This window comes from Bufo bufo, chromosome 6, assembly GCF_905171765.1.
Source record: "Bufo bufo chromosome 6, aBufBuf1.1, whole genome shotgun sequence".
Taxonomy (NCBI): Eukaryota; Metazoa; Chordata; class Amphibia; order Anura; family Bufonidae; genus Bufo; species Bufo bufo.
Window position 1 is genome coordinate 124017963 of NC_053394.1, and position 27689 is coordinate 124045651.

General features: G+C 45.7%; 1 protein-coding gene across 1 annotated transcript in view; it reads right to left on the reverse strand.

Moving 5' to 3' along the window:
- ALOX5 (arachidonate 5-lipoxygenase) overlaps positions 1–27689 on the reverse strand; it is a 142334-nt gene that overhangs the window by 51346 nt on the left and 63299 nt on the right. Inside the window, exon 2 of the mRNA XM_040436555.1 lies at positions 6809–7007. Coding sequence (XP_040292489.1) covers positions 6809–7007 — 199 coding nt within the window. The remainder of the gene's footprint in view (positions 1–6808; positions 7008–27689) is intronic.

Below are 27689 nucleotides of genomic sequence, written 5' to 3' on the forward strand. Positions count from 1 at the left end.
GATTTTTGTGGATAGTGGAGCAGCTGTCAACCTCATTGATAACCAATTTGCAATAACTCATGGTTTCCAGGTTTGCACTTTGCGAAAAAATATTCCTGTTTTTTCTATTGATTCAGCTCCACTTTCTCAGAAATCATTAAAGGGCATAGTTCACAATATCCGTTTAATTGTGAATGATACTCATGTTGAGGATGTGTCATGTTTCGTCCTTAGCGGTTTGCCTACTCCTCTAGTGTTGGGGCTACCCTGGCTCTCTAAACATAACCCCACCATTGATTGGCCAGCGAGGCAAATAAATGGTTGGAGTGACTTTTGCAGAGAGAATTGCCTCATAACATCTATTTCTGAGGTTTCTACTAAAACTGTACCACCTTTCCTCTCTGAATTTTTGGATGTTTTCTCTGAGAGTGGAGTTCAGGATTTGCCTCCGCACAGGGAGTATGATTGCCCTATTGATCTCATCCCAGGTGCCAAGCTGCCTAAATCTCGTTTATACAATCTTTCCCAACCTGAGAGGGTCGCGATGCGTGCTTATATCTCTGAGAGTCTGAGAAAAGGACACATACGACCCTCAAAGTCACCTGTTGCCGCTGGTTTTTTCTTTGTTAAGAAAAAAGATGGTTCTTTAAGACCTTGTCTGGATTTCAGGGAGCTGAACAGTATCACTATTCGTGATCCGTATCCGCTTCCTTTAATCCCAGATTTGTTTAACCAGGTTGTTGGGGCGAAAGTCTTTTCCAAATTAGACCTAAGAGGGGCATACAACCTGGTTAGGGTCAGAGAAGGAGACGAATGGAAGACGGCTTTCAATACCCCTGAGGGCCATTTTGAGAATTTAGTTATGCCTTTTGGTTTGATGAATGCCCCAGCCGTTTTTCAGCATTTCGTCAACAGCATTTTTTATCATTTAATGGGAAAATTTGTATTAGTGTATTTGGATGACATTTTGATTTTTTCTCCTGATTTCAAATCTCATAAGGAACACTTATGTCAGGTCTTACTCATCCTGCGGGAGAATAAATTATACGCGAAACTGGAAAAATGTGTGTTTGCGGTTCCAGAGATCCAATTTCTGGGGTTTCTTGTCTCCGCTTCTGGTTTTCGCATGGACCCCGAGAAGGTCCACGCTGTGCTTGAGTGGGAGCTTCCTGAGAATCAGAAGGCGCTGATGCGTTTTTTGGGCTTTGCTAATTATTACAGGAAATTTATTTTGAATTATTCCTCTGTTGTTAAACCACTCACGGATATGACCAGAAAGGGGGTAGATTTTTCTTCCTGGTCGGTAGAGGCGCGTAAGGCCTTTTCTGATATCAAGGAGAGTTTTGCTTCCGCTCCCATCCTAGTACAACCTGATGTTTCCTTACCCTTCATAGTTGAGGTTGATGCTTCTGAGGTAGGGGTGGGGGCGGTCTTGTCTCAGGGTTCCTCTCCTGCCAAATGGCAACCGTGTGCCTTTTTCTCAAAGAAGCTCTCCTCCGCAGAGAGAAATTATGATGTGGGAGATAGGGAATTGTTGGCCATCAAGTTGGCTTTTGAGGAATGGCACCATTGGCTAGAGGGAGCCAGACACCCTATTACCGTGTTTACTGACCATAAAAATCTGGCCTACTTGGAGTCAGCCAAGCGTCTGAACCCGAGACAGGCCAGATGGTCTTTGTTCTTTTCAAGGTTTAATTTTGTTGTTACGTTCCGCCCTGGGGTTAAGAATGTGAAGGCAGATGCCCTGTCACGTTGTTTCCCGGGAGGTGGGAATTTTGAAGACCCGGGTCCCATTTTAGCTGAAGGTGTGGTGGTCTCTGCTCTTTTTCCTGAATTGGAGGCAGAGGTGCAGGCAGCCCAGTCAGAAGCTCCTGATCTTTGTCCTCCTGGGAGGTTGTTTGTGCCTCTCGCTTTGAGACACAAGATTTTTAAAGAACACCATGATACGGTCCTTGCTGGGCACCCGGGGACAAGAGCCACACTGGATCTCATTGCTCGGAGATTCTGGTGGCCTGCGCTTCGTAAGTCGGTTGAGGGTTTTGTGGCAGCTTGCGAGACTTGCGCTCGTGCCAAGGTCCCTCACTCACGGCCATCAGGTCCTCTCCTTCCTTTGCCCATTCCTTCCCGTCCTTGGACACATCTCTCCATGGACTTCATAACGGACTTGCCTCGTTCCTCGGGGAAGTCTGTGATTCTGGTGGTGGTGGACCGTTTTAGCAAAATGGTGCACTTTATCCCTTTTCCCGGTTTGCCCAATGCTAAGACGCTGGCGCAGGCATTTGTTGACCACATTGTCAAATTGCATGGGATTCCTTCTGACATAGTCTCTGATAGGGGCACGCAGTTTGTTTCCAGATTCTGGAAGGCTTTCTGTTCTCGCTTGGGGGTTCGCTTGTCATTCTCTTCTGCTTTCCATCCGCAGTCGAATGGCCAGACAGAGCGTGTCAATCAGAATCTGGAGACATATCTGCGCTGTTTTGTGGCGGAGAATCAGGAGGATTGGTGTTCGTTTTTGTCCCTTGCTGAGTTTGCTTTAAATAACCGTCGTCAGGAGTCCTCTGATAAGTCACCATTTTTTGGTGCATATGGGTTTCATCCGCAGTTTGGGACTTTCTCTGGAGAGGGCTCTTCTGGTTTGCCTGATGAGGACAGATTCTCCTCGTCTTTGTCATCTATTTGGCAAAATATTCAGGATAATCTAAAGAATATGAGTGAGAGATATAAGCGTGTGGCGGATAAGAGACGTATGCCTGGTCCGGACCTGAATGTTGGTGATTTGGTGTGGCTGTCTACCAAGAATATCAAATTGAAGGTTCCCTCCTGGAAGTTGGGTCCTAGGTTTATTGGGCCTTACAAGATCCTGTCTGTCATCAATCCTGTTGCCTACCGTCTTGATCTTCCTCAGACTTGGAAGATCCATAATGTTTTCCATAAGTCCTTATTGAAACCTTATGTTCAACCCATTGTACCCTCACCTTTGCCTCCTCCTCCGATTATGGTTGATGGGAATCTTGAATTTCAGGTTTCTAGGATTGTGGATTCTCGTCTTGTCCGCGGTTCCCTCCAGTACCTCGTTCATTGGGAGGGTTATGGTCCTGAGGAGAGGATGTGGCTCCCAGTGACGGACATTAAGGCCTCTCGCCTCATCAGGGCTTTCCATAGGTCCCATCCTGAGAAGGTGGGCCCTGAGTGTCCGGAGTCCACTCCTAGAGGGAGGGGTACTGTCACAAGCAGACAGCTGAGAAGTTCTGACAGGAGCCGTTCAGATCCTCCCCCTTGAGTTTCTTTGTTTTGGTTTCTGTTCCTCACCTCGTTAGGCTATCTCAGCTGTCATGCAGTCAGACTCATTACCTCCCTTTATATTCTCCCCCATAAGGTAGTTGGGTGTGGCTGATACAACTTCCTGGAATGAGTGTGCATGCTGTCTTCAGCTCCCAACTACCAGTTCTCAGTTCGTCTGCAGATAAGTGTTGTTTTAGTATTTATGATTTTCTGTTGTCTGGATCCAGGTGACCCTGACTCCCTCTGTGTCTGTGTAGGGAGCCGGTGGTCGTGTCCCCTCACTATTGTAGGGCCTTCAGGTTCAGATAGCCGAGGTACGTGGATATGCGCCCATTCACCTTTAGAGTGGTCGCATAGGCTGAGCAATAAGGGAGAGCGGCAGGTCGATTGCAGGGGTCTCCCTTTTTGTTCCTTAGTTGTGGATCCAGTGAGTCATCGTATGTTATTTGTATCATCTTGTCTCCTGTACACCATCCGTGACACCAGCAGCAGCAAGCATCAAAAGAAGGAGGGTGTGGCCCTGTGGACCCAAGGAAAAATCACAAAACTTGGCTGCCTGTGCTTATTGGTCAACAGAGTCTTGTGATTTTCTCGGTCTTGGGTTGATTGGTGCCAGTCATAGCTAAGACCAGGGAGCAGAGGAGAGTATGTCCAATTATAATGCAATAATCTCTAGGAGGCAGAATTGCTTCTTGGCACCAGCTCCATTTCTGAATACAATGCAATATACAGTCAGGTCCATAAATATTGGGACATCGACACAATTCTAACATTTTTGGCTCTATACACCACCACAATGGATTTGAAATGAAACAAACAAGATGTGCTTTAACTGCAGACTATCAGCTTTAATTTGAGGGTATTTACATCCAAATCAGGTGAACACTGCAGGAATTACAACAGTTTGGATATGTGCCTCCCACTTGTTAAGGAACCAAAAGTAATGGGACAGAATAATAATCATAAATCAAACTTTCACTTTTTAATACTTGGTAGCAAATCCTTTGCAGTCAATTACAGCCTGAAGTCTGGAACGCATAGACATCACCAGACGCTGGGTTTCATCCCTGGTGATACTCTGCCAGGCCTATACTGCAACTGTCTTCAGTTCCTGCTTGTTCTTGGTGCATTTTCCCTTCAGTTTTGTCTTCAGCAAGTGAAATGCATGCTCAATCGGATTCAGGTCAGGTCATTGACTTGGCCATTGCATAACATTCCACTTCTTGGTCTCATCTGTCCATAGGATGTTGTTCCAGAACTGTGAAGGCTTTTTTAGATGTCGTTTGGCAAACTCTAAACTGGCCTTCCTGTTTTTGAGGCTCACCAATGGTTTACATCTTGTGAACCCTCTGTATTCACTCTGGTGAGGTCTTCTCTTGTATTGTTGACTTTGACACACATACACCTACCTCCTGGAGAGTGTTCTTGATCTGGCCAACTGTTGTGAAGGGCGTTTTCTTCACCAGGGAAAGAATTCTTCGGTCATCCACCACAGTTATATCCGTGGTCTTCCGGGTCTTTTGGTGTTGCTGAGCTCACCGATGCGTTCCTTGTTTTTAAGAATGTTCCAAACAGTTGTTTTGGCCACGCCTAATGTTTTTGCTATCTCTCTGAATGGGTTTGTTTTTTTCAGCCTAATGATGTCTTGCTTCACTGATAGTGACAGCTCTTTGGATCTCATCCTGAGAGTTGACAGCAACAGATTCCAAATGCAAATAGCACACTTGAAATGAACTCTGGACCTTTTATCTGCTCATTGTAATTGGGATAATGATGGAAGAAAACACACCTGGCCATGGAACAGCTGAGAAGCAAATTGTCCCATTACTTTTGGTCCCTTAACAAGTGGGAGGCACATATGCAAACTGTTGTAATTCCTACACCGTTCACCTGATTTGGATGTAAATACCCTCAAATACCCTAAAGCTAACAGTCTGCAGTTAAAGCATATCTTGTTTATTTCATTTCAAATCCATTGTGGTGGTGTATAGAGCCAAAAATGTTAGAATTGTGTTGCTGTCCCAATATTTATGGACCTGACTATATAAACTAGTGTATGTGTAGAAGGGGTGCACTTAGGTGGGGTAAGTTTCCTGGGAGCATAGCTGCAGGAAGGCAATAGGAGCTAGTAGCCTGACACCATAATGAGACGGAAGGTGTGTCTCAGACTCTTTCAGACTAAGGTCTCATTCACATGACCACATGAATGGATCTGCATCCGTTCTGCAATTTTGCGGAACAGGTGCGGACCTATTCATTTCAATGGGGCTGCAAAAGATGCAGGCAGCACACAGTGGCCTCTTCATTACGTGGCCTCTCAAAAGAGTTTTGCGGACAAGAATAGGCATTTCTATAATGGGCGCCCATTCCATAAATTGCGGAAGGCACCAGAGCGGCATCTATGTTTTGCGGACCACAAAACATGGCGTGGTCGTCTGAATGAGCCCTTAACTGTAGTCACAGATCACAGCTGCCAGAATGGAGCCAAGCTCAAACAGCAAGATCTGAGGAAAATAAATAGCAGGCAATCTTCCCCTGTACTTATTGACTTGCATATAGTTTTTGAGCTCCTTTCTAGATAATAGCTGTAACCCCTAATAAGCATTTTGAACCTATAAAGACTAAATAAAATTTTAAAATTGGTCCACTTTCCTCCCTAGAACAGCACCAATAACCCTTCCACCTACAAAACCATATAATAATCACAGTATATATTATATTCACCATTATTATTCACCATTAAACCACCATAGACCTCCAGGGATAGTAGATGTTAACTGATTACCTGAGGGCTGGTGTATAATGTATTTCAGTTTTAATAGCAAGAGGTGTCACCAGGAAATTCACTGTTAGACCAGGCATAATGCCTTGTAGGGCTAGATCAGCTGGATACATCTCACTTAGTAATCTGTTGCTTCATTCCTGCGAAAAAGCACTATTTAAACCATATGCAAACCATATGCAAATGAGCAGTTAAGTGCACCAAGGGTGGGCCCAAGCCACTTTGTGCACCCATGCTCCTCCTGCTTCCTCTGCCAGCCCCTCCCTCTCCTTCTTGATTGACAGGTGAGGTAACTATGCAGGAACCTGGTCCTGTCAGTAAAGAAGGAGAGGGACGAGCTGCTAGAGGAAGCAGGAGGGGCAAGGGTGCACATAGTGGCTTGCATCTGCCCAGGGTGCACTTAACTGCTCATTTAGATATGAAAAAATACTTTTTCTCCAAAGTGAAGCATTGTATCGCAAAGTGAAAGATATGTGAACGCTGAGCTAGACCTACAGGGCATTGTTCTTGGTTTGACAGTGAATTTGTAGGGAACAGATTTCCTTTAAAGATTCCTCTAATGAGAAGTTACAGTTGACTTTTTCTATTGATGATGAACAAAACTGTGAGTGCCGCTCTGGGATATAATGCAGGCTATAACTATCAGGGCAGAATAAGTAAAGTCATGCATTTATATATTCAATGGTTAGAGGTTAGAGCATATTTGACGGAGTGTAAATAACAGTAACTATAGATAATTGCTGGCAGTGTCACAACAGAACTAACCTGTTCCTTCACGAAGAATGATTTCTTTATCATTGGTAATCCATCTGTAGCAAGGGAACTCCAAATAGTCTCCTGAGGGAGTTTTAACTGTTATGTGCCGGCAATACCAGTTGTCCTTATACCAGTATTTATATGTTTCAATTTTAATCAAGTGGATCTCTCCAATGTCTTCAGATATTGTAATGTCATAGGAGTCAATCTAAAGATCACACAAATAAAACAATAAAATAAATAAATCAATAAATGGTTTGTCGCATTTAGCACTGGTTCTGTTTGCAAGAACATGGTAAGTTGCCTCCTACCATCCTCATATCAATATAGACATCACGTCACGTAAAGGCTTTTGATACTGTCCCTCATAGACGTTTAATAGGTAAAGTAAGGTCTATTGGCTTGGAAAGTGTAGTTTGTAATTGGATTGAAAACTGGCTGAAGGACCGTGTCCAGAGAGTTGTGGTCAATGATTCCTATTCCGAATGGTCCCAGGTTATAAGTAGTGTACCCCAAGGTTCAGTGCTGGGCCCTTTATTATTTAATTTATTTATTAATGATATTGAGGACGGGATTAATAGCACCATTTTATATTTTTGCAGATGACACTAAGCTGTGTAGAACTGTACGGTCTATGGAAGATGTCCACAAACTACAAGCTGACTTGAACACTCTGAGTGATTGGGCATCAACTTGGCAAATGAGGTTCAATGTAGACAAATGTAAAGTTTTGCATCTTGGTAGTAATAATCTCTGTGCTTCATATGTCCTAGGTGATGTAGCACTAGGAGAGTCACTTATAGAGAAGGATTTGGGTGTCCTTGGTGATGGTAGATTAAATTACAGCATACAATGTCAATCAGCTGCTTCTAAGGTCACCAGGATATTGTCATGCATTAAACGAGGCATGGACTCGCAGGGCAGGGATGTAATACTACCACTTTACAAAGTGCTGGTGCGGCCTCATCTGGAATACGCAGTCCAGTTCTGGGCACCAGTACATAAAAAGGATGCACTGCAGCTGGAAAAAGTACAGAGGCGAGCGACTAAAATGATAAGGGGCATGGAGGGTCTTAGTTATGAAGAAAGATTAAAAGAATTGAATTTATTTAGTCTTGAGAAGAGACGTCTAAGGGGGGACATGATTACCCTGTACAAGTATATAAATGGGCCATACAAAAAATACGGCGAAAAGCTGTTCCATGTAAAATGTGCTCAAAAGACAAGGGGGCACTGCCTCCGACTGAAGAAGAAAAAGTTCAGTCTCCAGAAGCGTCAAAGCTTCTTTACTGTGAGAACTGTGAATCTGTGGAATAGACTTCCTCAGGACGTGGTCACAGCAGTGGGCAGTTTCAAACATTAATGCTTATGAAAACTTGTAGAAATCTGAGTCTCACTTCCTTCTGGGATTCGCCTCACCACCCATCCTTTGGTTGAACTTGATGGACGTATGTCTTCTTTCAGCCGTATTAACTATGTAACTATGTAACTATGTAACGATGTTCCTGTTTACATGGAGGACAGACAGGGGACTGAAAAAAAAAAATGCCATTGGCTCACTGACATACCTTCCATAGGAGTAGACCACCCAACTGCTATAGGGGCCATGATGGGGTAAAAGGCCCTGACTGGGCTTTGTACTTCTACCCACATCATGTTAGTGTTTATTTATTTATTTAACTAAATATAAATTCCATATTTTTCATTTCTTACAATAAAATGTATCTCATAGTATCTGTATTGTATTTTTGTATAGTGGTTATTATTAACATAAAATTAGTAATAGATGTAAGTAATTGAATAGTAATTTGTTTTTGGGTGAATTAAAAAATAGAGATTATTATGATAGTATATTTTGTTATATATCGGTTTAATTTCATATAGTAGTATTTTCGTTATTAAAATAATTAATAGTTGTTAAGTGACAAATTACTATTACTATTAGTCATAACTTTTATTTAAAAAGAAACAAAAAATGAATTTGGTGTTGGACATGACAATAAAAAAATAATAATAATAAGATAAAATTACGGTAAATACATGAACAATATTAAAAAAAGGGTCTGTATTTATAGTTTGTGTATGTGTGTAATGTATCATCCAAAAAGTACTTATATAACATACATATGCATATATAAGTTATAGTTGTACATAATCATACAATTTTATTATTATAAGGTATTACATGATGATAGTGTTTATACTCAGCCGTCACTAGAGAGCGATTACTGCATACATATTTTACAGCTGTCATCCAGTAGCTCCTGATAGTAGCTGTAGACTTGACTTGACTAGACTTGATGGATCTGCCAGTCTCTCTATGAATGACGTTCAACATGATCGTGCCATACAAGGCCACCTTCCCAAGTTACCGTACTTTGCCAAGTTTGTGCTATGCTGGAATTGCTCACATCGAAGGAAAGTGCATTTACTTTGAGAAACATACAAGAGCAAAAATGGCATCTGTCTTTGGTTGCAACCTTCATGAAGAAAGCCACATACAACCATTAGCAATGCCTAGTGTCAGCTAGTCGTGTAAAGAACTTTGCTAGCAGAATCTGGAGCATTGCTATTTGTTATCTTTCTTGCTTAAAGGGTTTCTACCATCAGAATTACTGTTATGTAGCTGACTGATGCGCTAATGTCAGCACTACATAACAGTATGTTTTTTACATTTCTCCCTGCAGCCGTTCTCAAAAAATACACACTTTTATTATATGCTAATGAGCCTCTAGATGCTATGTGGGCGTAGAATCAGCACCTAGAGGCTCCGTCTACTCACGCTTTATCCCGCCCAGGTCCCCTGTTCTGCCCGCCCCGCTCCTCTTAAATGATGTCACGGTTCGCAGCATCGCTGACGAAATCCCGCGCCTGCGCCATTCACTTCTGTATTCGGCGCAGTGAGGAATCCGGCACCAGGAGCGCTTCATTCACTCACTGCGCCGAATACAGAAGTGAACAGCGCAGGCGCAGGATTTAGTCAGCGATGCTGCGAACCGTGACATCAATCAAGAGGAGCGGGGCGGGCAGAACAGGGGACCTGGGCGGGATAAAGGGTGAGTAGACGGAGCCTCTAGGTGCTGATTTTACGCCCACATAGCACCTAGAGGCTCATTAGCATATTATAAAAGTGTGTATTTTATCAGAACGGCTGCAGGGACTAATGTTAGAAACATACTGTTATGTAGTGCGGACATTATCGCATCGCTAATGTCAGTCAGCTACATAACAGTAATTTTATTACAAGACACGGAGGCCTCGTATTGCTTAACCTTTCTTTACTGAATCTACCATAGCAGCAAAGAAAAATGGTACAACAAATGGAAACCATGGTAACAAACTCCTCCCCTTATCCCAGTATATCAGTCCTTGTCTGCCTGGGAACCTCCTCTTTCTTTGCTGCTACCAGGCAGATAAGTACCTTCCAGCTCTGAACTTTGACTCAGGGTCTGGTATATAGTTTTTACTTAGTTGTGTTTATCCTTTATTCTCAGGATTATTGCCTTTTCCTTCATAGCTTGTTATTATTTGGGTTTCCTGGCGTTATTTGTATATTCATATACGTTTTTTACCTACAGGTTTTCCCTGCAATCTTTTCTTATCTGTGTTTCCCTTCCCTTGCTGTCACTTGCGGCCCCTCTGTCCTCCGGCGTGGGGCGCGCCATCTCCAGGTTTCCCCTCTGGGTTTTTTGCCACTCTATTTACCTTTCGGTCGCCATTTCGCGCGCTCCGAACATTGCGGCCCGTCTTCTTCTCCGCCCGAGATCTCGCGAGACGAGATTTCGGGCGCTTGCTTCAGTTACCTCTATCTCGTCCTTTTCGCGGGCTCCGCGATCTCGCGAGACTTCGGCCTCTTCTGAGATTTGTTAGGTTTGAGCGCACCGGACATTCACCGCCTTGCCTGTTCGTTCGGCCGCATATATATTTCAATTGTAAGTGCCTTATTCCCTACTTTTACATGATCGCTTACCGACAGGATATATATCTCTACAGCTATATCTGTTTTCTTCTCTTTTAGGTCTCTTCTTCTTCTGCTCTGGCTGGGGTGACAAACTCCTGCCATCTCTCTCTTATACTACCATGTCCACTAGGAAAAACTCCATTGCCTCTGCAGCCCCCACTGATCCTCCCCCTGTAGGTCAGGGGTCCCCTGCTGAGGATAGGAGATCCGAGGTACTGCACCCGGATGATCCTAATCTGATGCTGCAGCAATCTATATCAAATGCTATTATCACCGCCATGGGTTCAATGTCATCTGCATTAACCCATTCTATATCGCAGGCCCTCATAGCTCTCCCTAATACCACTATTCAGGCCCCGATTCCATCTATAGGTTTACTCCCGTCTACCTCCAGAACGCCTCAGATTGATGGGCCTTCCCCATCCCATGACAACGCGCATCGCTCGCGTAAAAGAGCCTGTACCCGCCAGGCAGAATCCACGCGGGCATGGAAGACTGCCAGGTCACTTCCTGAGCCACTATCAGACTCTGATAGAGAGTCAGAGGAAGAGGCACCTGATAAGGAGGATGATCTGATTTATGACGTGGAGGATGATTTGGCTGATGTAGCTGTTGACCCAGCTAGTAATGTTTGCCCAGAATCCTTACTAAACAAGGGGTCATCAGTGGATCTCTTAAAGGATCCTTCCGGAGAGCCATTATTCAACCCCGATGAGCTGCACCATCCCCGCTCTGCGGAATGGATGCCCGCCACACATGTGGCGCAGTATTTAGAGGCTCGTATTCGCAATCCTCTTAGTAAGGAGGCGCGAAATAAACTACGGGCTGAATGTCCGCGCCCATTGATACCACACAAAGTGTGTGATACCCCATCAGTGGATCCAAAGATGGTCCAATTTTTAGCTAAAACGGGATTTAATCCCCGCAAAGGACTGGACGCTGCCTTAAGGGCTGTCCAAGATAAGTTACTGGACATTACAGGTCCTTTAGCTAAAATATTTGACATAGCTGAATCCGCTAAAGCGGCAGGTGGCCAAGTAGACCCTGAAGAACTAAGGGGTTGGATCCAAAGAGCCATCTGCGTGGCAGGCAATGTAAATGCCTCACTCGCCATCGAAAGACGTAAAGCGATACTTATAAAAATAGAGCCTAAATTATCCAACCTGGCACTGACAGAAGCGGGCAAAGAGGCCCAAGGTTTGCTATTTGGCGACTCTTTTATTAAAGAGTTGGGCAAGTATGTAGGAGCCTTTACAGCTCTCGATAAGGCCCAGACATCGATGCGTCGAGTCTTTCAAGGGCGTTTCTCCAACAGGGCCGGCAGTTCAAGGGGCCGACTGTCCGGCCGTTCCAATTTCCATGCCAGAGGTTCTGGCAGAGGCTCCTTTTCCTATCGGGCATCTCTCCAGGATCAGAGACACCAGCCAGCCTTTTTCCCATCACGAGGCGCCCCCTATCGTTCCCGTGGCTTCAGAGGAAATCCAAGTGCCCGACGACCTTTTGGTAAGTTCCATCCTTCATCAGTTACCTTTTTTAGACCACTGTGTCGGAGGCAGACTCCGGTTCTTTACCCATGTGTGGTCAGGCGTGACCTCCGACCACTGGGTTCTCTCTACCGTGCAGGGGTTCACGATAGATTTGATTGCCGACCCAAGTTCCATCCCGAACCCCCCGCCAATTCCGTTACCCATATCGACACAATCCCTCTTTCAGAAGGAGATGTCAGATCTTCTACGCAAAGGCGCGATAGAACGTGCACCCGAGAATCTAAGGGGAGTGGTCAGCAATATCTTCCTGGTGCAAAAGAAAGGGGGCCAGATGCGGCCCGTTATCAATTTGAAAGCCTTAAACGCTTTTGTACAGTACCGCCATTTCAAGATGGAGGGAATCCATCTTTTGAGAGATCTGCTTCTTCCAGGCGACTGGATGGCCAAAATAGACCTCAAAGACGCCTACCTCACGGTTCCAGTGTCTCCTTCCTCGAGGGACCTACTTCAGTTTCTATGGAACGGTCAAACGTGGCGTTTCACATGCCTTCCGTTTGGCCTTTCCTCCGCCCCCTGGTGCTTCACCAAGATCATGCGTCCAGTGGTGGCATGGCTCCGCAGCAGAGGAGTCCGTCTGATCGTCTACTTGGACGATATACTGATTATGGCCCAATCACATGCTCTCCTGCTGAAACATCTTCACATGTCGGTATCCCTCATTTCCAATTTGGGTTTTATTATCAACCAGGAGAAATCTTGTCTGAACCCCGCCAGGTCTATGGAATTCCTAGGGTTTCAGGTAGATTCGGTGGAATTATCCCTCAGTCTCCCTCTCTCCAAGGTCAAGGCCATTCGCAAAGAACTGCGACATGCTCTTCGTTTACCCCAGATGTCCTTGCGACATTTAGCGAGAGTTATCGGTCTTCTGGCCGCCTCAATCCAGGCCATATTTCCAGCCCCCCTCCATTATCGGGCGTTGCAACGCCTCAAAATCGCCCATTTGCGGACGGGGGCCTCTTATGCCGATTCAGTCACGTTGGATGCAGAAACGAGAGACGAATTGAGGTGGTGGATTCACAACCTCTCGGCCTGGAATGGCAGGGCTATCATGGGTCCTCAACCGGACCTGATCATAGAATCAGACGCGAGTCTTCACGGTTGGGGAGCGCATTGCGGCGGAGTATCCACGGGAGGTCCATGGTCACAGGACGAATCCCGTCTGCATATCAACGCCCTGGAGCTTCTGGCAGGGTCGTTTGCCATTCGCAGTTTTGCCAACGGGGTGATCAGTACAGCTATCAGACTACGCATGGACAATATTTCGGCTGTCCGATATGTCAACTGTATGGGAGGAACCCGCTCTGTGGTTCTTTCCCACTTGGCGAAAGATTTTTGGGAGTTTTGTCTAGATCGGAACATTTCAGTGGTAGCGGAATATCTTCCGGGGCTTCACAATACCCTGGCGGACTGGAATTCGCGCTACATCTCGGACTCCAGCGACTGGAAGTTAGACGTCAGGGTATTCTCTGCTATTTCTTCTCTTTGGGGCCCCTTTTCGGTCGACTTGTTCGCCTCCCGGTTGAATACCCAGCTCCCCAGATTCTTCAGTTGGAGGCCAGATCCTTTGGCGGAAGCGGTGGACGCTCTGTTACAACACTGGGGAGGCGCGCTAATGTATGCATTCCCTCCTTTCACACTCATTCCCAGGGTTTTACTTCAAGTCCGTCAACAGCTGGCGAAATTGACTCTGATTGTGCCTTTTTGGAAAACACAGTCTTGGTTCCCTCAGATCTTAGAGCTTCTGGTGGATTTTCCGATTCTTCTTCCCGATCAGTTGTCCCTGCTTCAAGGTCCGTCAGGAGAGCTTCATCCGCTCCTCCAGAACGGATCGTTACGGCTCCTGGCCTGCAAGATCTCGGGGATTCAGGAGGACACGCTGGCTTTTCAGGAACGACTAGATTCTTACTGGACAACGCGTGGGCACCCGGAACTAGACGGGCTTATGGAGCCGCCTGGGACTCTTGGTCTCGCTGGTGCGTCCAGCGGACTCTGGATCCCACTACAGCAACTGTGAATTCTATTTTAGCCTTCTTATCCTCTCTGTTTGAGGCGGGGAAGGCTTACCGTACCATCAATGTTTTTAGGTCGGCTATTTCCTCCAGGCATGCCGGATTCGAAGGGCGTCCAGCGGGTCAACACCCTTTGGTATGTCGTTTGCTTAAAGGTTCACGCTTGGCTCGACCGCCTCGACCGCGTTTCACTTCAACCTGGGATGTGTCCGGGGTTTTAAACTTTTTGAGCGACTGGCCCTCTAATACCCTATTATCCTTACGCCAATTATCAGCCAAATTGGTCACCTTATTCTGTCTTATCTCTTGCAAAAGAGTGTCAGATGTGCGTGCCTTGGATTGTGACGCTAGATCTTTCACCCCTGAGGGAGTTCACTTTAATATTTCTCGTCGCACTAAGACCAATATTCGGTCAGTTTTCTACCCCCGATTTCCAGCATCGCCACAACTATGTCCTGTAGCTTGTCTACTTGAATACGAGGAGAGGACCCGCTCCGTCCGGTTGCCTTCTGTTCCCAACTTGTTCATTTCCTTTCGTAGCCCTTTTTCTCCAGTCACCAGCGTTACTTTATCTCGTTGGGTTAAATGGATCCTCTCCCTTTCCGGGATTGATACGACCATTTTCACGGCACATTCGGTTCGCAGTGCGGCGGCTACTTCTATGACAACATCGGGAGCACGTTTAGAGGACGTGTTGAGTTTGGCAGACTGGTCCAGGACTTCCACATTTCGTGAGTTCTATTTTAGACCAACAACACACGCTTTTGACTCGGTAATGGCTCAGCTTTAAACTAGCAATACGAGGCCTCCGTGTCTTGTAATAAAATTTCAAGATTTTCCTAAAATATGACGGAAAGTCATGATTTTATTAAAGACACGGAGGCGAGTATTGCCCTCCCTGGACCCGCCCTAATGTATACCATGGGTGAGTATGTACCGACTGTTTACCATGGGTGAGTATCTAACGACTGTTTACTCTATGATCAAAATGTCGAGTTATTTGATTTTCCTCTAAACAGGTTGTTCTCTGCTTGATTCACTGGATCATGGTTTTAGGATGTTTGTTTTTTCTTTTCCCTCCTAGGTTGAGAGGCTAAAGATTCCATCACTCGAGTTATGCAGTTGCTGATGAGTCGGATGTCCGTTTGTTGTTCGCGGTCCAGACCGACAAGTTTTCAAGAGATATTGTCGTTGTCCGGTTTTACAACGTCGATAGTTACGGTTTTGATCAGCGCTGGTTGGGGCGCAAAGAAAGAGGAGGTTCCCAGGCAGACAAGGACTGATATACTGGGATAAGGGGAGGAGTTTGTTACCATGGTTTCCATTTGTTGTACCATTTTTCTTTGCTGCTATGGTAGATTCAGTAAAGAAAGGTTAAGCAATACTCGCCTCCGTGTCTTTAATAAAATCATGACTTTCCGTCATATTTTAGGAAAATCTTGAAATTCTGATGGTAGAAACCCTTTAAAGGGGTATTCCCATCTCAGACGTTGATGGCGTATCACTAGGATTCCTGGGGGTTCCATCGCGAACACCTATCTTGTGAATAGTTAATAGGTATTAATTCAGGGACAACCCTTTTAAGCATGGTTATCCTCTGGCTTTCACAAAAACCTGAAAAATGCTTCTTGCTAGAATGCATGGTGCGAACTGGAACATATTGGATAACACTAATGGCTGTTTTTCACTGATTTTGGATCTAATACTGGCCATACACAATATATGGTTATTGGAGAAATGCTTGTATGCTAGGCCAAATTAAGATTTCCAGGAGTATGGAGCACCCCATTCATTGGGGCCCCCAAACTAATGTGATGCCCTCCTCCACCACATACTGGAGGGCGTTGAGTAAGACTCATACACTGCTTTGGAGTAAACCAGGAGGAATTTTCAGTGCAGTGTGCACCATACTATAGCAGGTCAGTTTGTAGAAGGGAGGAGAGTCTGGAAACGCCCCTTTTCATGAGACCACACCCTAATGTCCCTCCCCTTTTATGACATGTCCCCCAAGCCCTGTGTGGGGGATTTACCAACTCGTTTGGGAGGGTCTTCCCTTTTTAATATACATCTATATACAGTACATACCTGCTCACAAACACTTCCTACATGTATAACTTAGTTACAGACCTATAGGTGGTCCTATGCACTGCGTACAGTGTGCACAGCACTATTTTTACATCCCCTAAACTCAGGCTTTAATTTTAGGCTGGCTTCACATCAGCATTATTACATTCCATTGTTCTGTTCCCACTACAGAAGTGCTGAATTCAGCACATAAATATATATATATTGAAACTAACTGCTGATGTCACCTTGCCATCACATAAAGGGGCCGGAAGGGTGTTGCAGGGAACCAGTTGTTACCTTGTCCCACCGGCACTGCCTGGTGCTCAATTATATCTGCATCCTGTAGACGCAAACACAATTGACTGCAAGGGCCCCAGAAACTGGGTGAATCAACCTGGTGGCCCCCTCCCAGTAAGGGATGCAGAGGGGGATCCAGTCCAGCTTTTTTATTGCTGATGCCTATCTCTCTAAGCCCATCATACCTACCATGCATGTTTTCTGATTGGGTAGAGGGGAAAATATATCGCTGCCAGACTCCTACTGCCACTGTGAATGTTAAAGAGTAACTAAACTTTTAACTTTTTGGTAAAATGTCTTAAATGTCCTGATAATACTTTTTGTAATGTACTTTATTAATGCATTTTAAATAGAGATATCCCCCCCCCCTGAAGCCTGTGCGCTTAAAATTCACTTTTATGTACACCTCTGACTTCTCAGCGGTGTATGGAGTACGGGCTGTAAAGTTTATGAATGGGGCTGCAGCGCATGGAGTATGGGCAGGAGCGCACATTGCCAAGATTTACTAAATGCTGGCATAGCACATGGGTACCCTGTAACTATGTGCTATGGCAGGATTAGCTGAGCGGAGCGGGCTCCTGCCTGTGCCTGCTTCGCTAAGCGTCCTGCATGTAAGCTTTTAGTTTAGAGAAGCAGGAGCCGCTCCGCTCAGCTAATCCTGGCATAGGACATGGTTGCGGGTTACCCATGTGCCATGCCAGCATTTAGTAAACATCTGGGGGGCACAGACAGGAGCAGCAATGTGTGCCCCATTGATAAACTGTACACTCCGTACTTCATACCCTGCTTAGAGGTGAGAGGTCTGCAGAAAAGTGAATTTGAAGTGCATAGGGAAAGGGTCCCTTTAGGGGGGGGGGATATCTCTATAAAAAATTCAAAATGCATTAATAAAGTATATTACAAAAAGTATTATTAGGGCATTTAGGACATTTTCGTAAAAATGTATTTGAAAGTTCAGTTACTCTAATGATTCGACCTGCATCCATTGTGAGACTCTGCTATAGAATTTTAGTGACTTCTGATTTTGCAGAAGTGCTCATGTTATATATGTATATAGAATACGTGTTTTTACACATAGGAGACCACTTCCTCTATGAGAAGACTGTAACTCTACAGTTAAGTTCCAAAAGACGTGCAAGGAAGCAGAATAGGCAATGGATTCATTCTGTCCAAATGACTGCCTTTGAAGAGACTTTTTAAATAGCACCCCAAAACTGTATCTGTAACACCCCAGAGTCAGGGATGAGCGAACCTGAACTGTATAGTTCGGGTTCGTACCGAATTTCGGGGTGTCCGTGACACGGACCCGAACCCGAACATTTTCGTAAAAGTCCGGGTTCGGTGTTCGGCGCTTTCTTGGCGCTTTTTGAAAGGCTGCAAAGCAGCCAATCAACAAGCGTCATACTACTTGCCCCAAGAGGCCATCACAGCCATGTCTACTATTGGCATGGCTGTGATTGGCCAGTGCAGCATGTGACCCAGCCTCTATTTAAGCTGGAGTCACGTAGCGCTGCACGTCACTCTGCTATGATCAGTTTAGGGAGAGGATGCTGCTGCTGTTAGGGAGAGATTAGGCAGGGATTTACTCAGCAAAAACACTTAATTCAGAGATCGATCTACAGCTGTGGATCATTGAACTGCTGCTATTTAATTGCTCACTGTTTTTAGGCTGCCCAGAGCGTTTTTATGTCACTTTTTTCTTGGGTGATCGGCAGCCATTTTGTGTCTTGTGGTGCGCCAGCACAAGCTGCCACCAAGTCCATTTAACCATCAATAGTGTGGTTATTTTTTTGCTATATCCTACATCAGGGGCTTGGCTGTGCTTGCTATTTTATTGAGGGGTAAAATACAATTGGCCAAAATATCAGTACCCTAAATCTGGTGTTTCAGCTGTGGCTAGCCAATTGTAATACTGTCTGCTGTCTGCCAAAGCACAGTTTTTGTTCTGGGTTGAATACAATTCCCAACTTAGCAATCCCCTAAATATTTTTTTTCTGCTGTATCAGGCCAAGTTTAAATTGATCCATAAAAGGGTATATTAGATTGAAGGTGCGGATAGTGTCATCCTCAATAACTTCACACGCTACCGTGCATTTCCAAGTTTAAATAATTCTGTCCGTAAACGTATACCTGTCACCCAGCGCCTAAATAATAGGCCTAAAATTTATATTCAGCTCAATCTGTGTTTATTGCTGAGGCTGGTCAATTTATTTAGTGTCCGCCAAAGCACAGTTTTTGTTCTGGGTTGAATACAATTCCCAACTTAGCAATCCCCTAAATATATTTTTTCTGCTGTATCAGGCCAAGTTTAAATTGATCCATAAAAGGGTATATTAGATTGAAGGTGCGGATAGTGTCATCCTCAATAACTTCACACACTACCGTGCATTTCCAAGTTTAAATAATTCTGTCTGTAAACGTATACCTGTCACCCAGCGCCTAAATAATAGGCCTAAAATTTATATTCAGCTAAATCTATGTTTATTGCTGAGGCTGGTCAATTTATTTAGTGTCCGCCAAAGCACAGTTTTTGTTCTGGGGTGAATACAATTCCCAACTTAGCAATTCCCTAAATCAGTTGTTTCTGCTGTATCAGGCCTACTTTAAATCTATCCATAAAAGGGTATATTAGATTGAAGGTGCAGATAGGGTCATTCTCAATAACTTCACACACACGCTACCGTGCAGTTCCAAGTCTAATTCTATCCGTAAACGTATACCTGTCACCCAGCGCCTAAATAATAGGCCTCAAATTTATATTCAGCTAAATCTGTTGATACTGATGTGGCTGGTCAATCTATTTAGTGTCTGCCAAAGCACAGTTTTGGTTCTGGGTTGAAATACAATTCCCAACTTAGAGCAGAAACCACAAATTTAGGGAATTACTATCAGGCCAAGGTTAAATCTATCCATAAAAGGGTATATTAGATTGAAGGTGCGGATAGTGTCATCCTCAATAACTTCACACGCTACCGTGCATTTCCAAGTTTAAATAATTCTGTCCGTAAATGTATACCTGTCACCCAGCGCCTAAATAATAGGCCTAAAATTTATATTCAGCTAAATCTGTGTTTATTGCTGAGGCTGGTCAATTTATTTAGTGTCCGCCAAAGCACAGTTTTTGTTCTGGGTTGAATACAATTCCCAACTTAGCAATCCCATAAATATATTTTTTCTGCTGTATCAGGCCAAGTTTAAATCTATCCATAAAAGGGTATATTAGATTGAAGGTGCGGATAGTGTCATCCTCAATAACTTCACACGCTACCGTGCATTTCCAAGTTTAAATAATTCTGTCCGTAAACGTATACCTGTCACCCAGCGCCTAAATAATAGGCCTACAATTTATATTCAGCTAAATCTGTTGATACTGCTGTGGCTGGTCAGTCTATTTAGTGTCTGCCAAAGCACAGTTAGCCAGATAGTGTTAGGTGCCTGTAAAAAAAGGCCTGAATTTGAATTCAATACATTGGGCCAAATAATTTTTTTCTTATTGTGGTGAACGGTAACAATGAGGAAAACATCTAGTAAGTGATGCGGACGCGGACATGGTCGTGGTGGTGTTAGTGGACCCTCTGGTGCTGGGAGAGGACGTGGCCGTTCTGCCACAGCCACACGTCCTAGTGAACCAACTAGCTCAGGTCCCAGTAGCCAGCAGAATTTACAGCAATATTTCGTGGGGCCCAATGCCGTTCTAAGGATGGTAAGGCCTGAGCAGGTACAGGCATTAGTCAATTGGGTGGCCGACAGTGGATCCAGCACGTTCACATTATCTCCCACCCAGTCTTCTGCAGAAAGCGCACAGATGGCGCATGAAAACCAAGCCCATCAGTCTGTCACATCACCCCCATGCATATCAGGGAAACTGTCTGAGCCTCAAGTTATGCAGCAGTCTCTTATGCTGTTTGAAGACTCTGCTGGCAGGGTTTCCCAAGGGCATCCACCTAGCCCTTCCCCAGGGGTGGAAGACATAGAATGCACTAACGCACAACCACTTATGTTTCCTAATGATGAGGACATAGGAATACCAACTCAGCACGTCTCTGATGATGACGAAACACAGGTGCCAACTGCTGCGTCTTTCTGCAGTGTGCAGACTGAACAGGAGGTCAGGGAGGAAGACTGGGTGGAAGACGATGCAGGGGACGATGAGGTTCTAGACCCCACATGGAATGAAGTTCGTGCCACTGACTTTCAGAATTCGGAGGAAGAGGCAGTGGTGAGACCGAGCCAACAGCGTAGCAAAAGAGGGAGCAGTGGGCAAAAGCAGAACACCCGCCGCCAAGAGAGTTCGTCTGCTACTGGCCACCGCCATCTGGGACCGAGCACCCCAAAGGCAGCTTCAAGGAGTTCCCTGGCGTGGCAGTTCTTCAAACAATGTGCTGACGACAAGACCCGAGTGGTTTGCACGCTGTGCCATCAGAGCCTAAAGTGAGGCATTAACGTTCTGAACCTTAGCACAACCTGCATGACCAGGCACCTGCATGCAAAGCATGAACTGCAGTGGAGTAAACACCTTAAAAACAAGGAACTCACTCAGGCTCCCCCTGCTACCTCTTCTGCTGCTGCCGCCTCGGCCTCTTCCTCCGCCTCTGGAGGAACGTTGGCACCTGCCGCCCAGCAAACAGAGGATGTACCACCAACACCACCACCACCTCCGTCACCAAGCATCTCAACCATGTCACACGGCAGCGTTCAGCTCTCAATCTCACAACCATTTGAGAGAAAGCGTAAATTCCCACCTAGCCACCCTCGATCCCTGGCCCTGAATGCCAGCATTTCTAAACTACTGGCCTATGAAATGCTGTCATTCAGGCTGGTGGACACAGACAGCTTCAAACAGCTCATGTCGCTTGCTGTCCCACAGTATGTTGTTCCCAGCCGCCACTACTTCTCCAAGAGAGCCGTGCCTTCCCTGCACAACCAAGTATCCGATAAAATCAAGTGTGCACTGTGCAACGCCATCTGTGGCAAGGTCCACCTAACCACAGATACGTGGACCAGTAAGCACGGCCAGGGACGCTATATCTCCCTAACTGCACACTGGGTAAATGTAGTGGCGGCTGGGCCCCAGGCGAAGAGCTGTTTGGCGCACGTCCTTCCGCCGCCAAGGATCGCAGGGCAACATTCTTTGCCTCCTGTTGCCTCCTCCTCCTACTCGGCTTCCTCCTCCTCTTCTTCCACCTGCTCATCCAGTCAGCCACACACCTTCACCACCAACTTCAGCACAGCCCGGGGTAAACGTCAGCAGGCCATTCTGAAACTCATATGTTTGGGGGACAGGCCCCACACCGCACAGGAGTTGTGGCGGGGTATAGAACAACAGACCGACGAGTGGTTGCTGCCGGTGAGCCTCAAGCCTGGCCTGGTGGTGTGCGATAATGGGCGAAATCTCTTTGCAGCTCTGGGACTAGCCGGTTTGACGCACATCCCTTGCCTGGCGCATGTGCTGAATTTGGTGGTGCAGAAGTTCATTCACAACTACCCCGACATGTCAGAGCTGCTGCATAAAGTGCGGGCCGTCTGTGCGCGCTTCCGGCGTTCACATCCTGCCGCTGCTCGCCTGTCTGCGCTACAGCGTAACTCACCGCCTCATATGCGACGTGCCCACCAGGTGGAACTCCACCTTGCACATGCTGGACAGACTGTGCGAGCAGCAGCAGGCCATAGTGGAGTTTCAGCTGCAGCACGTACGGGTCAGTCGCACTGCAGAACAGCACCACTTCACCACCAATGACTGGGCCTCCATGCGAGACCTGTGTGCCCTGTTGCGCTGTTTCGAGTACTCCACCAACATGGCCAGTGGCGATGACGCCGTTATCAGCGTTACAATACCACTTCTATGTCTCCTTGAGAAAACACTTAGGGCAATGATGGAAGAGGAGGTGGCCCAGGAGGAGGAGGAGGAAGAGGGGTCATTTTTAGTACTTTCAGGCCAGTCTCTTCGAAGTGACTCAGAGGGAGGTTTTTTGCAACAGCAGAGGCCAGGTACAAATGTGGCCAGCCAGGGCCCACTACTGGAGGACGAGGAGGACGAGGATGAGGTGGAGAAGGATGAGGATGAAGCATGTTCACAGCGGGGTGGCACCCAACGCAGCTCGGGCCCATCACTGGTGCGTGGCTGGGGGGAAACGCAGGACGATGACGATACACCTCCCACAGAGGACAGCTTGTCCTTACCTCTGGGCAGCCTGGCACACATGAGCGACTACATGCTGCAGTGCCTGCGCAACGACAGCAGAGTTGCCCACATTTTAACGTGTGCGGACTATTGGGTTGCCACCCTGCTGGATCCCCGGTACAAAGACAATGTGCCCACCTTACTTCCTACACTGGAGCGTGATAGGAAGATGCGCGAGTACAAGCGTACGTTGGTAGACGCGCTACTGAGAGCATTCCCAAATGTCACAGGGGAACAAGTGGAAGCCCAAGGCGAAGGCAGAGGAGGAGCAAGAGGTCGCCAACGCAGCTGTGTCACGGCCAGCTCCTCTGAGGGCAGGGTTAGAGTGGCAGAGATGTGGAAAAGTTTTGTCAACACGCCACAGCTAACTGCACCACCACCTGATACGGAACGTGTTAGCAGGAGGCATTATTTCACTAACATGGTGGAACAGTACGTGTGCACACCCCTCCACGTACTGACTGATGGTTCGGCCCCATTCAACTTCTGGGTCTCCAAATTGTCCACGTGGCCAGACCTAGCCTTTTATGCCTTGGAGGTGCTGGCCTGCCCGGCGGCCAGCGTTTTGTCTGAACGTGTATTCAGCACGGCAGGGGGCGTCATTACAGACAAACGCAGCCGCCTGTCTACAGCCAATGTGGACAAGATGACGTTCATAAAAATGAACCAAGCATGGATCCCACAGGACCTGTCTATCCCTTGTGCAGATTAGACATTAACTTCCTCCCCTTAACCATATATTATTGTACTCCAGGGCACTTCCTCATTCAATCCTTTTTTTATTTTCATTTTACCATTATATTGCAGGGCAACCCAAAGTTGAATGAACCTCTCCTCTGTCTGGGTGCCGGGGCCTAAAAATATCTGACAATGGCCTGTTCCAGTGTTGGGTGACATGAAGCATGATTCTCTGCTATGACATGAAGCCTGATTCTCTGCTATGGGACCTCTCTCCTCTGTCTGGGTGCCGGGGCCTAAAAATATCTGACAATGGCCTGTTCCAGTGGTGGGTGACATGAAGCATGATTCTCTGCTATGACATGAAGCCTGATTCTCTGCTATGGGACCTCTCTCCTCTGTCTGGGTGCCGGGGCCTAAAAATATCTGACAGTGGCCTGTTCCAGTGTTGGGTAACATGAAGCATGATTCTCTGCTATGACATGAAGCCTGATTATCTGCTATGGGACCTCTCTCCTCTGCCTGGGTGCCGGGGCCTAAAAATATCTGACAATGGCCTGTTCCAGTGGTGGGTGACATGAAGCATGATTCTCTGCTATGACATGAAGTCTGATTCTCTGCTATGGGACATCTCTCCTCTGTCTGGGTGCCAGGGCCTAAAAATATCTGACAGTGTCCTGTTCCAGTGTTGGGTGACATGAAGCATGATTCTCTGCTATGACATGAAGCCTGATTCTCTGCTATGGGACCTCTCTCCTCTGTCTGGGTGCCGGGGCCTAAAAATATCTGACAGTGGCCTGTTCCAGTGTTGGGTGACATGAAACATGATTCTCTGCTATGACATGAAGCCTGATTCTCTGCTATGGGACCTCTCTCCTCTGTCTGGGTGCCGGGGCCTAAAAATATCTGACAATGGCCTGTTCCAGTGGTGGGTGACATGAAGCATGATTCTCTGCTATGACATGAAGCCTGATTCTCTGCTATGGGACCTCTCTCCTCTGTCTGGGTGCCGTGGCCTAAAAATATCTGACAGTGGCCTGTTCCAGTTTTGGGTGACATGAAGCATGATTCTCTGCTATGACATGAAGCCTGATTCTCTGCAATGACATGAAGCCTGATTCTCTGCAATGACATGAAGCCTGATTCTCTGCAATGGGACCTCTCTCCTCTGTCTGGTTGGCGGGGTCTAAATATCTGACAGTGGCCTGTCCCAGTGGTGGGTGACATGAAGCCTGATTCTCTGCTATGGGACCTCTCTCCAATTGATATTGGCTATTTTATTTTTATTTTTATTCATTTCCCTATCCACATTTGTTTGCAGGGGATTTAACTACATTTTGCTGCCTTTTGCAGCACTCTAGCCCTTTCCTGGGCTGTTTTACAGCCTTTTTAGTGCCGAAAAGTTCGGGTCCCCATTGACTTCAATGGGGTTCGGGACGAAGTTCGGGTCGGGTTCGGATCCCGAACCCGAACATTTCCGGGAAGTTCGGCCGAACTTCTCGAACCCGAACATCCAGGTGTTCGCTCAACTCTACCCAGAGTTTCTCCTGTGTCTGCTAACATTAATGTCATCTATGCATTTTATTCCAAGTCCTCCACACTGTGCATTCCTATTCTGTTTGCAACTGTTATGTTCAAATGTAATGTGCCTGCTTCACAAGCAGGTGGCAGCCAATATGGCAGAGTTATCTTAGATAGAATGGAACCTTCCATTCCATTCTAATCTCCCTCTATGGAGAAGTGGGCCAGTACCACTTCCTGCAGGAAGGGTGGGGACTAGTGTTAGGTAGTCTAGCTTATCCTCTGCTGGGGGAAGGAGGGTGTGCAGGGCACGTCTCTACTGGACGTGCCCACACCAGCCAGAGCACCCTAAGCTCTGCTGGCCATGGAGGCCAAAGTTTAGAGCCTCAGAAGCCAGGATGAAAGTTCCCTGGTATAATCTAGAGCCAGACTACAAAGAAAGAAGTGCAGCATACAGAAGTAACAGTATATTAAGTCAGGCTGTCAGTACAGCAAAGAGGGAGAAAGCAAGCAGAGTTATTGAAGAAGCCTGCCAGTTTAATGCTAAAGTCTGCTGGGACCAAAACAAAGCTTGAAGACTGTTTCTGATGAACATTTATTCAAGTAAAGCTGCTGTTCAACTACATACAAAGTCTGGACTCAATCTTTCTTTCAAATCCCTAAATTATTCTCCCTATTTATTTGCTTTGTAGCCAAATCCAGGGGTCCAGCGGTATCCTGGTAGGAGCACCGTGACACACAATAAAATAAATTTTAGTCCGCAACATACCACTCGGCATTTCCTACATCTGGGACGCATTTTTACATAGAGGACCCTAGTGGGAGGCGACTGTTCCATATCTACCTAATGCGTGGAACCTCTTGAAAATAAAGAGACACTAATGATTAACGGTTTGTAGTTGCAGCTACCAGTATACACTACAGTGTACAGTATATCCAGCTAATGAGAAAATATACTGTAGGTATAATGTATGTTAAATTATTAGAAAGTTTAAAACCCAACTTTTTTCTAAATATGACTCACAGGAAATATATTTTTACAGTTAAAATTTCTTAAAAGATCACCTCAAACTGATATTTCTTTCATGCAAGATCTAAATCTTATCTTTGTGGAAGTATTTGGAAACCAAAGTAACAAAGTGGGTGTGAGATGTACATCTCTGTATGAACTATTTGAGTTATTGAAGCATTTTTGACGACGTGTTAACCAATTATGCACCGAATTTGTAAAAGTAAGAATTTGAAAAGTGTATTTTTTCGGTGGATTTGCATTTAAGGCTACTTTCACACTTGCGGCAGAGGAATCTGGCAGGCAGTTTGCCAACTGAATGCATTTTAAGACTGATCAGATTCATTGCAAGAACGGATCCGTCTGTCCATTTTTCATACGGACAAATGGATCCGTTACAATTTTTTTTCACACTTTTTTCGGTCTGCACATGTGCAGACCGGAAGGACGGATCCAGCATTCCGGTATTTTAAATGACGGATCCGGCACTAATACATTCCTATGGAAAAAAGATGCCGAATCCGGCCTTCAGGCAAGTCTTCAGTTTTTTTGGCCGGAGATAAAACTGTAGCATGCTGCGGTTTTATCTTTTGCCTGATCAGTAAAAAAGACTGAACTGAAGACATCCTGATGCATCCTGAACGGATTGCTCTACATTCAGAATGCATGGGAATAAAACTGATCAGTTCTTTTCCGGTATAGAGCCCCTAGGACAGAACTCTATGCCGGAAAAGAAAAACGCAAGTGTGAAAGTACCCTAAATATTAGATAAGACTTGTTCAAAAAGCTTTATTATATTTAATGCAATTAAAGGGGTTGTCCAGGACAAGAAAAAAGGGCCTGTCTGGTATCGTAGTTACTTGAATGGGAAAACGAGCTGTAGTACCAGACCCAGGCCATGGACAGATGTGGTGTTTCTGGAATAAGAGTTGGCTTACTCTACTCAAAGGATTCCCAATCCCAACCAGGGATCCATTAAACCTCCACATAGGTTCACCAGAACAGCATGAGATGTTAACATTTAGAGCAGGGATGGCAACATGGTCATAGATGCTTGGCATGGGCAAGGTTTTCTTCACCTGAACCAAATACTTTCAATTCGCTGTTCTAGCCTTGTACCCTGGCCAAAGCAAAGTAGCTTGTTGTTGTTCTCCTGGCATTGATCGCCCTGGGCACATGCTCCACCAGACAACTCCTCCCAGCTATGACCCTGAGCAAGAGAATGGGCAAAGAAGTAAAAACAAAGGTAAAATTATAGTATGTTTTCCTACCCCTACATTAAGCATATTTGAGGTAGGGTTCTCCAGGAGTGTCTGCATTTTTAGGGGTGATACATTACATGGTAATACGATTTGGAATCATTGGTCTAGATTAGAATGTGGCCTTATGCTTGGGTGTGGATCAGGTGATCTATTGATTTCATACGTTGTATTGCCCTACCCAATATACACCAAGGCAGATTTCCAGCCTCTAATCTTAAGTCAATTAGTGACCAAAGTATATGCAATAATGAAGCTCATTCAATTCATGGGAGATTTATCAAAAATGGTGCAAAGGGAAACTAGTTTAGTTGACCATAGCAACCAATCAGATTCCACCTTTCATTTGAATTTTTCAGAG